Source organism: Dipodomys merriami, unplaced genomic scaffold, assembly GCF_024711535.1.
Source record: "Dipodomys merriami isolate MVZ:Mamm:240054 unplaced genomic scaffold, mDipMer1.0.p SCAF_32, whole genome shotgun sequence".
Lineage (NCBI taxonomy): Eukaryota > Metazoa > Chordata > Mammalia > Rodentia > Heteromyidae > Dipodomys > Dipodomys merriami.
Genome location: NW_027204715.1, coordinates 9,226,259 through 9,240,538, shown reverse-complemented (window position 1 = coordinate 9,240,538; position 14,280 = coordinate 9,226,259). Strand labels below are relative to the sequence as shown.

Genomic DNA, 14,280 nt, shown 5'->3' with positions numbered 1-14,280 from the left:
TTGTACTTCATCATGAAGTTAGGTACACACTACCATACCCACCCACCCATTGTGCTTCTCTAGTATCTTGGGATGATAGGCAAGCACCATTTATTGAGATGGAATTTTGTGAACAATTCCTCTTCCACCTCCTCCTCCCTCCTCATTTTGTTCAGGCTGGCCTCAAATCTTAATCTCCTTCCCAGATAGTTCTGACTATAGGCTTAAGTCTGTATAGAAAAAAATTCAGATGTTTAACACCATGGGTTTGAATGCACCACTTAAAGTGTTCTGGAACTAAGGGTACTCAGATAATAGAGGATAATCATTTTATCAATATGGAAAAGATCTCAACCAACCTGAAAAAATTCATTTTATTTGTTCATTCAGTCAGTAATCATCAACTGGTATCTTTCATATGCCCAATGCCACTCAAGTCACTGAGATGCATTAATGAATAAAATCGTCTCCTCCCTCACATCCCTTGCAGTTTTTCCTCTTCGCTAGAGAATAGGTTAAGCTTTTTGTAACTTTTCAGGATTATTATCATTAGCCATCGTACCAGAATTGAGAAACACTACCACTAAGTTATATTTGAAACATATATATATATATATATATATATATATATATATAAATAATATATATGTTTTTGGGACTAGTTCTAATTTTATATAGCCTTAAAAAAACCCAGCTATGGGCTGGGAAGGTGGCTCAGTGGTAGAGCGCTTGCCTTGCATGCCTGAGGCCCTGGGTTCGATTCCTCAGCACCACATAAGCAAAATGAAAAAAGCCGGAAGTGGCGCTATGGCTCAAGTGGTAGAACGCTAGCCTTGAGCTGAAGAGCTGAGCGACAGCGCCCAGGCCCAGAGTTCAGGCCCCACGACCGGACCCAAAAAAACAAAAAAAACAAAAAAAAAAAACCCAACTACATCATGTAGATAGAACTTAGCAAAGACTATTTCTCAGCCATCTATGCAAATGTAATTCTTTCACATCTATTTCTAACAATAAAAAGAAAATCGACTTTCAAAAAAAAAACCCAACTACATATACAATAGAAACTCTAGGAGTTTCTTAGCATGTATGACAAGCAAATTTTCTTCATGTGCATTATTATTTACAAACCTAACAACAGAAAGTGAAGCTAGGGCTCACTGCACCCTTATGAGTTTTTGGGTACTTGACATCCTTTCTCTCTGTCTTTCTCTGTCTCTCTCTCCCTCCTCTCTCAATGAGATCTTAGATCTTCACTAATTCAGAGATGAATCCCAGTCTTGAATGAATCCCAGTTCTGAAGGAGCCAAAGATAGGAAATAACATGAAAAAAATGAGAACAAAAACGTTTGTCTTACTGTCTTCTCTTTAAAGAGCTGGATTTCCTTTCTTCCATTTCATCAATGGGAGAGGAGGAAGAGAGCAGGGAATTGTCTGAAGGGTTGAAGGAGGGGCTACTACTGTCTCCCTGATCGACAAGGAGTGAGCTAGGACGGTCCTCCAGCGCCTGGAAGAAATGTAAATAATGAACAATGCTTACTGCCCACAGGACATGCTAGATGAAATTAGCATACAACAAATATGTTTTTAAAATTATATAATCTGTACGTTGAAGCTACACAACATTTAAAGACAAAAAATTTGAGTACTAAAAAGCTGAGTTAGAGGAGCTAGACAGAAAAGTTAAAGTGAAAAGAATAATGAATTTATATACATTAATATTTCATTACTACTTATTAATGAGAAATGCTTGAACTTCTTACATCAGAGCACTACTAACTTGTGGCTATGTGGCTTATTTTTGCAATTTTCTTCTTGGCTATATGAAAGCATGGGCATTTCATAAGTGTGTGTGTGGGGGGGGGGTTAAGCCAGTGTTGTCCCTAGAGATGGGCCTATGCTCCCTGTTGGTGGGAGACAACAGAAAATCTACAGTTCAAACACTTGGGTTGTTCTTGATCATCCAGGATGTCTATGATGCAAGGTATATATACCACTCAGCTTCCTATTGGAAGCAGTGGTCAGGCTGGTCTCAATTCTTTCTCTACAAATCTCCCTCCCCGCCATAGTCTGGGTACTCCTTATGCCCCATGAATTAAAGGCTCAGTCTCTTGCTGACAGTACTGTTGGGAAGTAGTGGAAATTAGAAGAGGTCAGGTCCTACTGGGAGATCTCCAGTCACTGGGAAAATGTCCTTGAAGGGGAACTTGAAACCCTGGCTAATTTTATCTCTTTTGTTCTCAACCATGAAGTGAAAGACATTTCCTTCAACATACATTCCTGCTATAACATGCTGCCTGTTACAGGCCCCAAAACATGAAATGAAGCATCCAAAATTATGAGCTGAAATAAACTTTTACTCTTTCACTCAGGTATTTTGTTATAGTAATGGAAAGTTGCCTAGCACATTCCCCTATGGAATCTTAATTTCTACAGGTGATTGCCTTTCTTGTATTACTTGTAGAAGTTTGCACAGAGCTTTGTAGGTGTATAAAATAACACTGTGAGTTAAATAATGTGACAATGGTTAGCAACTGATTACTTTCTCTTCTTTTCCTTTTTTAGTTTCTTTTCTTTTTCCTTTTTCAACTGATTATTTTCCAACTGGTATACACATTATTTCTCTACCTGATGATCAAAGTTCCTAGGGACAATAGGAACTTTTAACATTTCTAAAGCATCCAACCAGATATATAATAATAAAAATATAACCAGAAATGCAATTAACTTATCTTTGGGCAAGAACATCTAGTAACTGACTTACTTGATTTGATACTATAAATTAAAGTTACCTTTTCTATTTTCTCCCCCTAATAAAAACAGACTGATCTTCATCATTAACAGGAGCTTTGAGACAATATTCTATATGTGCAATTTCATTAAATGAAACCCATGAAGCAGTAAAAAAAAAAAAAGAACACACAAAAAAACCAGAGCTCTCTATTGTACTCCTTTAAATAGTGAATAACCTTTACTGGATGCAAATGTTAGACATAAGCATCAAAACTGGTATCACAGCTCATCAGATCATGAAATTCATGATGGAAGCCCAAATCTACAGAGTGATGGAGGACATCCTGTCATACTGCCCAGGCAGCTGGAACTCATTAGACTGAACTCTGTTTACTTGAATACTAAGAAAAAAGTCAGTAGCTATTCTTCCTCCTGCAGAGGAGAGGGCAAAGGGGAAAGTCACCAACTTCATTGGTATCCATGAAAACCATCTTTATAAACTAGATGACCATGTAAGGATCTGGAAGAGGATCTCAAAGCCCCTTCTGGCTGGCTATCCTCAGTTGTAAACTGAACAAGACAGGTAATCTGCAGAGGTGCAAAACGTCTGACAAGAATGATTGTGATTCTATGTTCTTTTCACCTTTGTGACATTCACTGCCTCTGAGCCTCTCACACAATGGTGTGTGTGTAACAGGGGGATCACTTCTACAAAGTTGCCACAGAACTGCATTAATAAGGTGCGTGTGTGTGTGTGTGTGTAACTGCATTAATAAGGGGTGTGTGTGTGTGTGTGTGTGTGTGTGTGTGTGTGTGTGTGTGTGTGTGTGTGTGTGTGTGTGTGTGTGTGTGTGTGTGTGTGTGTGTGTGTGTGTGTGTGTGTGTGTGTGTGTGTGTGTGTGTGTGTGTGTGTGATGGGGCCTGAACTCTGGGTCTGGCCTGGGTGCTGTCCCTGAGCTATTCAGCTCAAGGTGATTGCTCTAACACTTAAGCCTCAGCGCCACTTCCAGTTTTCTGAGTGGTTTATTGGAGATACAAGTCTCATAGACTTTCCTGTCTGGGCTGCCCTTGAACTGCTATCCTCAGATCTTAGCCTCCTGAGTAGTTAGGATTACAGGCATGAGCCACCGGCACCCGGCATTAATAAGATTTCAATACTGCAGTACCAGGTTGTGGATGAATTATCTATAGAACCCTCTGTCAATGTCAACTTTCTCTATGTATCTATAAATATAGGTCTGCATAGTCTTTTCTAAGGTTTTTAAAGGGTACTTTTTCCTCTTTCATTCTGGTACCATTTCAAATTTATTTCTAATGAGTATAACAAAGTAATGTTGTATTACTGAATTTTCTCAATTTATTCCACACTTATAAACTTATTTTGTGAACCTGCTGTTTCTTTTGAAATTACCTGGGAATACTGAAAGGGGTGACACTGATCAAGGTGCTTTGTATTCAAAATCTGCTTTGTTCAATGGCAACTCCTTTAAACAACTACTTAAACGAACATATTTTAAAAAATAAAGTAAAAATAAGTAAAAAGGAAAGAACATATTTGGATTTTATTATCCTACTGTTTTTCCTTTCATTGTTTTCTGCTCTTACCCTTGATTCCATTCCTTCTGCTTCTGCTTTGTTTGCTGTCTAACATCTTAAATTTTAGATGTTATTTATTACCATTCCTTTATTTCCCTTTATGTTTTGCTTAGGTATTACAGGAAAACCCCCAAGTCAAGTGCAAGCAGTTATTGACAATATTATATTATTGTCATTGCTCAGGAATGATACACAACTCTTAAGACAATTGGCATTTCCAGGAATGCTATGAGTCAATTATCTGTCAGACTGTGGATTATTACTCTGCAAATATTTGCAAATTGCATTCCAAGTGAATGTCTCGGGAACACAGGGAATTTTCAGGGTGGATTTTTATTTTTCATGTCAAAACTTCAGGTTTAGAAAGTTCCAGTTTCTTGGACATCATACTATGCAGTAAATATCTTATCCTTGCTCTTTCTTCAATCCAATAAATATACTCTTGGTGGACAAATGATTCAGTATTAAAATCCAATCACAAACGTGTTTTAACTTCAGAATTACCCACAAGACAACACCAATGCCTACAGATCTGCAGTAGTTACCAGGACCAAGGCGGGTGATAGGGTACAACAATGACTCAGGACAGTTTCATTGAGGACAATTCCCACCTTACACCAGAGTATCAGTGATAAGAAATCTATTCAGAGTTGAATCCTCTGAATCAAAGAGAGCAGAATCTTTTACATTCTGTGGCAGAATGGAGAGGGGCTGAGTCTGCTGCACACAGTATAAACATGCTTCTTTGCAGGGGAAGAGAAAGCAGAACTCAGTGTCTCAATGTCAGGAAGCTTGTTGGGAGCCCAACAAAAAGCATCCATTTACAATTAACAGCTGAATGACACAGGTTCAGAGAGGCTGAGGCAATGGCTTGGCAAAGTCCACATCAAATAAGTGACTAGCCATACAACAGACAAGGGCCTCATATCAAAAATATACCAAGAGCTCAAAAAATGAACCATACCATAACAAATCCTCAAAGAAACAACCACCCCATTAATAAGTGGGATAAAGAATTAAAAAGAAACTTCTCTGGAGAGGAAATAAGAATAGCCAATAGACACATGAAGAAATGTTGAACATCATTGGCCATGAAAGAAATGTAAATCAAAACTACATTGAGATTCAACCTCACCCCAGATAATAGATGCTAGCAGGCATGTGGCATAAAGGAGATGCTACTACACAGTTGGTGGGAGTATAAACTTGTTCAGGCACTCTGGAAAGCAGTATGGAAATTCCTTGAGAGTTAACATAGGGCTCACCTATGATCCAGCAATCCTACTTGTGGGCATTTACCCAAATGATCACAAAGAAGGTTACACTAAAGTTACCAGCACAACCATGTTCACTTCACTGCAGTATTATTTACCATAGTTAGATAGGGAACCAACCCAGATAGCCCTCAGTAGATCAATGGATCAAGAAAATGTGACTGACACTGACACACACACACACACACACACACACACACACACACACTGGAATTTCATGCTTCTTTCAGAAAGAATAACATTGCCCCATTTGTAAGGAAATGGAAAGACTTGGGAAAAAATAATATTAAGTGAAGTAAGCCAGGCCCAAAGAAACATAGGCTTCATGGTTTCCCTCATTTGTAATAATTAGTGCATTGTCTAGGATAGTCCTTAGGATCACAATAGCTCAAGGTACGTACATATGGCCATATAAAATGATACTAATTGAAATGAACTCCAAGATATGGAAACGAGAGTTTTGTTGGGGCTGGGAAGGTGGCTCAGTGGTAGAGCGCTTGCCTTGCATGCAAGAGGCCCTAGGTTCGATTCCTCAGCACCACATTAGTAAAAAGAAAAAAGTTGGAAGTAGCACTGTGGCTCAAGTGGTAGAGCGCTAGCCTTGAGCTGAAGAGCTGAGGGATAGTGCCCAGGCCTAGAGTTCAGGCCCCATGAGTGGACCCCCCCCCCCAAAAAAAGAGTTTTTTTTGGTTTTTTAATGTACTGTGTGAAGTTATTTTTTTCTTTAGTTTTTTTTTTTTCTCTTTGGCTTATCCTCTATTGTCACTGTTTTTTATTTTGGTGCCCTCTGTCTTATATATACATTTATCTGATTTGGGGATGGGAAGAGGAATAACTAAATGGTAAGACAAAGAATAAAGGGTGAACCAATGCAACAGCAATACTCACAAGAAATGGACTTTACAACTGGGGAGGTAGGGGAGTCAGGGGAAAAGAAAGTGGGAGAAAATAAGGGTGGGGGTAACATTGTTTGACAAGAAATGTATTCATTACCTTTACAATAGAATAAAATACAATTCCGAAAAGAAGTGACTATGCTTGGGTCCAAGTCGGCTTGCCTCCAAACTTGGACTTGGCCTTTCACTAGGACAGTAGCTTCATGACTTAAAAGGACACAATAGTGATAAGAAAGAGCTTCAGTTTCAACTGGATAAACAGATGAAGTTCAGTTCTTCAGGATTAAAAAAGGAGAATAAACTAGGAAGAGGCCAAAAAAAAACCCATGCCACAGGCCATCTCTCCATGTGTAATTCCACACAGACACTTAAGATAGAATGACACCTGCAGTATAATCACAAGTTGGCAAGGCCCTGCCTGCGTCTTGGCATTCCTAGGAAACCCATTTCATTTTCAGATAAGAAGTATTTTAATGATCATATAATTGATGGACATAAATGGCTTCAAAATATTTAAATATTCTTAGAAACCCACTAAATATAAGTTCGGTTTCCTTCATTTAGACTGGTAATCAACTAATTTCTTGAATAGCAAGGAGGCAGTATAACTCAATTTATACTGCTGCAATTCAGTAGGGTAGTGAAGTGCAAATTTCTGAATTATCTATCAAATCCTGGCAACCTTCCTATCTAACTTTAGGTTTAAGAGAGAGAGAGAGAGAGAGAGAGAGTGTGTGTGTGTGTGTTGGTAATGAAGCTTGAACTCAGGGCCTGGGTTCTATCTACTTCTGACTTTCTAGTAGTTAACTGGAGATAAGAGTCTCATGAACTTTCCCTTCCTGGGCTGGCTTCAAATCGGAATCCTCAGATCTCAGCCTCCTGAGTAGCTGGTATTACGGATGTGAGCCCCTCAGTCTCTGGCTTCCTGTCTAACTTGAATGTGCACTGTTTCTCAGAATTCAGTGACTGCTCAGGGAAAAGTTCCTAGCTATGGTAGGGCAACATGTCTCCTTGAACTTTTCTTACATATATTTCCTATTTAACTGAGTCAACCATTTTTACTAGTGGCCATTTAGAGGTGGAAGAAGAAATGGGAAAGACAAGTCTGATACCTAGTTAACACCCAAATACAAATACAGATAAACTCTTTAATTTTGAGGTACATTCTTTGTGCTAGCAATCCCCAAATGGAAATTTAGCTTACAAATATAATCATATACATGTAATGAATATAGGTATTTACAGAAGTGAAAACAACAACAACTGGAAACAAACACATAAGAAATCTGCTGAAATAAACTATAGTAAATCACATCTTTCACCCTTACTAGCTAGTGAAAGTTTCAAGTGTTCTGGCTTTTGCATCTGTAAATATTCAGGCATGTTCACCTCAAGGGTTGCTGTGGGGACTGTATTAGTCAGTGTGCTTATGAGCATTTACGTCAAGCCATCAGTGGTGTTATTATCATAATACCAGGTAACAGATATGTCAGTTATGAAAAGGAAGTGGTTAGTGCAAACATTAGTATGTACCATGCATATGAAGTCTTAGAATCTTAAAAAGTAAATTAATTTTGAGAGGAAAAGTGACAAATGTGTATTTTTCCCACGTTTGTACCAGCAGGAAAATATCTGGAAGAAGGACAAAGTCTGTATAGTGGAAAATGAACTGGTTTCTCCAAGGAAAGGCTCAGGACTGAGACTCCAGAGGGGCCTTTCCAAACATTTGGAGATCCTTCACAGGGGTAATAGGATATAGAATCTAAGAAGTTGTGGCCGTTGGTGTTTTTATACTTTATTGTTAACAGAAATTAACTGATTTTAATCAGCCACAAGCAGAGAACCTACATTCAACTTGGGGCTTTCATGACAATTTTTGTATGACAATAAAGCCATTATATATTAACACACACTCCTTTCTCATCAGCACTCCAAATCCAAGTATGGGATTTTAGAGGCAGCCACAGAAGCCTGGCTGTGTGTGCCACTGACCTGAATACATATTCCGGCAGGACAGACTGTGTACCCTTGCTTACCTGGGGCTTCAGGCCAAGACAAACAGTGTATGCCAGCAACATCACGTTAGAGGATACTATTTATCACTTGGTGTCTCTATCTCTGAAGACACAGATGCTACCGTCACCTACAGAAGCAGTGGGCCAGTAAACAAGACAGCCCAAATAACAAGTCTGGAGCTCAAGGTTTGGGTGAACGGCTGACAGCACTGTCCACAGTGTGATGTCAGTGCTACTGCAAAACTCAGAAGAAAAGGCCTCGGAAGCTTGGACTTGGCGTCTCCTAGATGCTTCCCTATGCAACTCTTTCCTACGTTCGTGTTCATTTATCTTCTCACATGGGAGTAAAGCCCTTCAAACACAGTGGTGAACCTGAGGGTAGCATGTATACACACTCTCAAACTCACTGTGGGTCAGAAGTAAAGGTAGTATGGGACCTAGACCATTGTCTGCAAAACATAACAAGACCCAGGCAAAAGCAAGCCCATCTAGAGCAGAGGAGAGAAGTTTTCAAACCTTTAACTTTACTCAGGAAGCCTTACCATCTTGCTTTTCACAAGTTCTTCAATGGCACTGACGAGCTCAGCTGCACTTGGTGTTTCGGAGCTGGTGGGGCGGACCAATAATCGAGAAGAGGCCTATGGGAGAAGTTCGGAAGAGGGACGAGGAGAAGCCACAGGTTAATAACTGGAGAGACAGCAAGTTCCCTTGTAAGCTCCAACTCTTTTAAAAAAGGAATTCCAGACAAAAAAGACCAGTTTGTCTTCGTTTGCATTTATTTAGTCATTCCTTTAAATTTACAATAATCTGACATGAAACATTAAATAGAACCTATTTAGGATACATGTGGAAAGCAGACAAGGTCTGTTTTTAATCTGCAGTCATGTAACACTGTAATGTTTTTCAGAGAGGTGACTGGGCCAGGATGCCCTATCTGTAATATTGCCATTGAAACTGCTGGCCAGGAATCTGAATCTGGTCAACAGAAGAGAGACTTAAGTCTAATGGGCGAATCCTCAAATAATCAGGAAATAAAACAAGCTACTAACAATGGCTTTACTGTATTCATGAGATTAAGAGAAAAAAAAAAATCGAGAGAAAAGGAAAGGAACCAGGGTGCAGTGACCAGATAGGGAAGAGAGGGGGACAAGCTCACCATTTTCTGTGCCATCCATTTCCCCAATGCTTAGTGCAGAGTACAGAAGAGCTGCGCCTCACAAGCTATGAGATGCCACTTATGGCTAGAATCAAGGGTGTAACGGGTTGACAGTAAGGAAATCTCAGGGAGGGGCTACTGATTGCCAGTTTTCAGTAATTAGCAAACACAGTGGGTTTGCAGATTACTTTCACCGTTGGTTTACTGGGAACTAGAAGAGGGGCATAAGTAATATGAACCTTGCTTCATATTATGGACAGCGGAGATGCATGCAACACATGGCTAGCTGTCCTAGTGATGCATTTCTCACGGTAGACAGATACATATTTATACATTTACAAGGCTTTTACAAATGTGGATCAAAATATACACTTTACAAAACAAATATTGGTTTGGTCTGATGAAACTTGGACTATGAAGTAAACAAAACAAAGAAAAAAAATTCAAATGGAAAGGTAAGGAAACTGAGCCAAAACAGACACAGAACACAAATCAACATAGTGCTACAGTGAAAGTTTACAAAAAGAGAAAACAAAACAAAACAAAAAATTAGTCAACAAGATAATATACTGTTTGGGAATATCACTAGACTTTTTTAAATGAAAAATTCTTATTGATAATATTCACTGATGTAACACAGTAACCAGTTAAGTGATTCAAAAACAGTAGAGAATACAGTGCAATTAACTCTTTAAATGGAGAACACAATTCTTTATTTTGGTGAATAAGCCAACAAGCCTGGTCACTCACTGTCTGGACAATCACCCAGCCTTAATAAATTCCAGTTTTCTGCCTTTAAAAAAGGCATAGTTGAATGTTACAAAATAGCATAGGAACTGTCAGAAAACCCACATAGCCTTTACCTTCTTCGACAGTTCCATATGCATAGGGGCTGAGGGCCTACAGTGATGGTTACATAGAATTCCACAGACCCAAACCCAAGCTAAACTCTGTAGCTCACACTTTGGGCCCAGACCTACAGCACCCTCACCTCACAGTGCAGGGCCTGCCTGTTAAAGGGGAAGGAGAAGCACATTCCCATAAATAAGGGGCAGTGGAAATGTCTGCCTTGAGTTAAGACTACAGCATTGTGCTGCAGGCTCATGGCTGCCAATCACTGTTCAAGGCAGATCCTAAGGTTACTAACACAGTGAATGATTGCCAGGACTGACAAGGGAGTCAGGGGAGGAAAAGGGGGAGAAATGGAGAAACAAAATGTTGAAGCACATCTATTTTCTTCAGAAAACTTAAGTTACTGCCAAAACAAAAACCCAGCAATGACTTCAGAGCATGATTTTCAACACCTGACAATTTTGATGGGCACTACAGGGCTAGAATACTAGAGTGGATAAGTGAGTTACATTCATCAGTTTTCCTTTTTGATATTTTATTTTTAGGATTCTACAATTGAAATAGACAAAATAATTTAAAATTATGTAAGAACTCAGAACAGAAAAAAAGATTCACATGGCTAAGCTTTCACATGTGTCCAAGAAGGAAATGCAGTTTTCTGCACTTTGGTAATTATGCCCATACTCGGGGGGGGGGGGGGGGGTGCTAATCCTATAAACACTTTGGCATATTGGGAAAGTAGCTGGACAGCTACACACCTGCCTTCAAACTGAAAACTATGTACAAAAGCACTTCACAGAGGGAGCAAGGCAGCCTACTATTGGTTTGCATCACATTCAAGAAGGCTGTATGGAGTTCCTTTGTTTGTCCTCTCAAACTAATCAAAGAATTTGGAAACAAAAATTTCTTTATAATTACTGATATATCACTCAAACACAGTAAATATTTTTTATTCAACCCCATGGATATAGCCCATGTTGCCTAGTGCTTCATTTAAATGGGCTAGTTATTTACACTTCAGGTGCAAATAGTCGGACTCTTGCCTAGGAAAGCACCAGGCCACCAGGCATTTTGTCCACAGGGTCTTCTAGCCCTGAAAAGTGGGGCTGGTGTGAAGCAGCTACTGAAGGGCTCCCACCCCTTGCACAGGTGGGTACAAGCTCCCCTTTACCTTGTCGTCCTGTGAGTCCGGCTGCAGGAGGCTGTGCTGCTGGATGGCCATGGGTGGAGGCAGCGGCACTGCGTCAGCCCCTTCCTCCCCTTCTTCTTCCCCGCAGCTCTGCATCCCCGAGGAGGAGGATTTTGAGAGTGTGCCACTGCTGAGGCCCTCGTTCCGGCCCCTCTGAAATCAAATCAGCAATTACTCATTAAACTGCGGGCATTGACTTCCAGTATCAGCTCGCATACCCGGCCAGTAAAAACCTGTGGCTTAAAAACATGTCCAGGAAAGGGAGTCTAAAACACACCTATTAAACTGATGAATTGAAACAAATCTGATCCGGCTTCCTTTTGACTTGACTTTTTTGAGCCTGTGTGGACTTTGAGGAGTCCAAGGTAAAAAGCTTGAAGGCCCTTAATCAAACTTTCCAGTTGTTTTAGGGTTATGAAGGAACTCTTATTTATTGCAATATAACTTAAAATGCCTAAACAAAAAGTAGGAGGGAAAAACCCCCTCAAAGTCACTAACTTCAGTGACATGGGAATAACCTGGTGTTTCCTGTATGGTCAGTAAAAGCAATTATCAATTGGATACTTTCAACTCAAGACAAGATGTAAGGGGTGGGATGGGGAAGATGGGAAGGGATGGGAAGGGGAAACAAAGGAGGAGGCAACAATGCTTGATAAGAAATGTACTCATTATCTTGCCCATGTAATTGTAACCCCTCTATATGGTATTTTCACAATAAAAATAAATAAATAAATAAAGACATGATGTAAGTTTAAATTGTGGAAAAAGAACTGGAGGATGTCAACACTCCACATGTTCTTCAACCAATGTCTTCTGCATGGAGATACCCTGCTGTTTGGTGCTCATATCAGACTGCTCACCAGCTGGACAGAACACAGTGGCTGCTGGCTTTGCCTGGAGGCAGAGTGAGGAGGAGAAGGGCTCAACCCTGTGGTGCCCACTTCTTCATGGTACAGGTATGGAGAGCTGACTAGCTTGGAGGAGCTCAGTTTGGTCTAGTTTCTTTTCAAAAGTCATGTGTGTCTACAGAGAAATGTGTCTACAGAGAAATGGTTTCTAATGCATTTTTTTCCTCCATCCATTCTTTTTCTTGTTGTTTTATCTTTCTTCTCCTTCCTTTCTTTCTTTCTTTCTTTCTTTCTTTCTTTCTTTCTTTCTTTCTTTCTTTCTTTCTTTCTTTCTTTCTTTCTTTCCTTCTTTCTTTCTTTCTTTTCTTTCTTTTCTTTCGTCGGTTGTGGGGCTTGAACTCTGGGCCTGGGCGCTGTCCCTCAGCTCTTCAGCTCAAGGTGAGCTCTCTACCACTTGAGTTACAGCGCCACTTCCGGTTTCCTAGTGGTTTATTGGAGATAGGAGTCTCACTGTCTTTCCTGCCCAGGCTGGCTTTGAACCCTGATCCTCAGATCTCAGCCTCCTGAGTAGCTAGGATTACAGGTGTGAGCCACTGGCACCTGGCTCATTTTTATTTTTTTTGTACTAGTCCTGAGGCTTGAACTCAGGGCCTTTGTGCTCAAGGCTAATTCTCTAGCAGTTTGAACTACAGCACCATTTCCAGCTTTTTAGCAGTTAATTGGAGATAGGAATCTCACGAACTTTCTTGCCAGGCTAACTCTGAACCAAGACCTGCAAATCTCAGCCTCCTGAGTAGCTTTTCATTCATTTACTTATTTTTAAGTAAATAGAAACTTGGTACCTGACGTTTCTGCTCCCTGGGTAGTGCTCCATCAACTGAGCCACCCCTCCAACTCCCTTGCTATGTTACTTTTTTTTTTTTTTTTTTTTTTGTCAGTTGTGGGGCTTAAACTCTGGGCTTGGGAGCTGTTCCTGTGCTCTTCAGCTCAAAGCGAGTGCTCTACTGCTTGAACCACAGCGCCACTTCTGGTTTTCTAGTGGTTTATTGGAGATAAGAGTCTCATGGACTTTCTTGCCCAGGCTGGCTTTGAACCATGATCCTCAGATCTCAGCCTCCTGAGTAGCTAGGATTACAGGCGTGAGCCACCAGCGCCCAGCTATGTTACTTTTGAGAGAGGGTCTCACTATGTATCCTGGCTAGCATTAAACACAAGCTATGTGGGTATAGGATGCTGGTGATTGGGGGTTACACTGAATTAGTTTTGTCTGGTTTCACAAGACAAGCAACTACTCCTAACTGGAAAAAAAAAAAGAAAATGTTTGGAAAGGCTCTAGCCTTTGACCTCCCACAAGTTAAATAGCTGTAGTCACAGGCCAACTATACAGACCCACCTCTTCCACTGTCTCGTCCTGTGGGGTGGCTGCACTGTCATCCGAGTCCTTCTGTGAGCCGGCGTCGGTACTTTTACGGACTTCTCTGCTCTTCTTGTGCTTGTGGGCAAGCTTCTTCACGTGCCCATCAGCCTTGCCACTGCTGAGCCGCCTCACTGGACTGGTGAGCCACTTGCGCAGAGTGTTGCCAGGCCGCTTGGGGCCAGGTGAGCTCTGGGCTCCAATCATGTGCGGCTGGAGGGAAGCTACGGAGGCAGGTGGACTGGCATCATTACTGGACACGGACAGCGAGTCTAACAGGAAAGACAAAGAGGGAGTTTTACTGAACATGGCACAGGGAGAAAGTCTGTCA

General features: G+C 40.6%; 1 protein-coding gene across 2 annotated transcripts in view; it reads right to left on the bottom strand.

Moving 5' to 3' along the window:
• The window catches only part of Trio (trio Rho guanine nucleotide exchange factor), a 320,123-nt gene that overhangs the window by 36,397 nt on the left and 269,446 nt on the right, over positions 1-14,280 (bottom strand). For both annotated transcript variants that reach the window (XM_070042198.1, XM_070042199.1), the window contains exons 35-38: positions 13,929-14,221; positions 11,670-11,840; positions 9,033-9,128; positions 1,335-1,483 (exon numbers count right to left, since the gene is read on the bottom strand). In XM_070042198.1, coding sequence (XP_069898299.1) covers positions 1,335-1,483; positions 9,033-9,128; positions 11,670-11,840; positions 13,929-14,221 — 709 coding nt within the window. The remainder of the gene's footprint in view (positions 1-1,334; positions 1,484-9,032; positions 9,129-11,669; positions 11,841-13,928; positions 14,222-14,280) is intronic.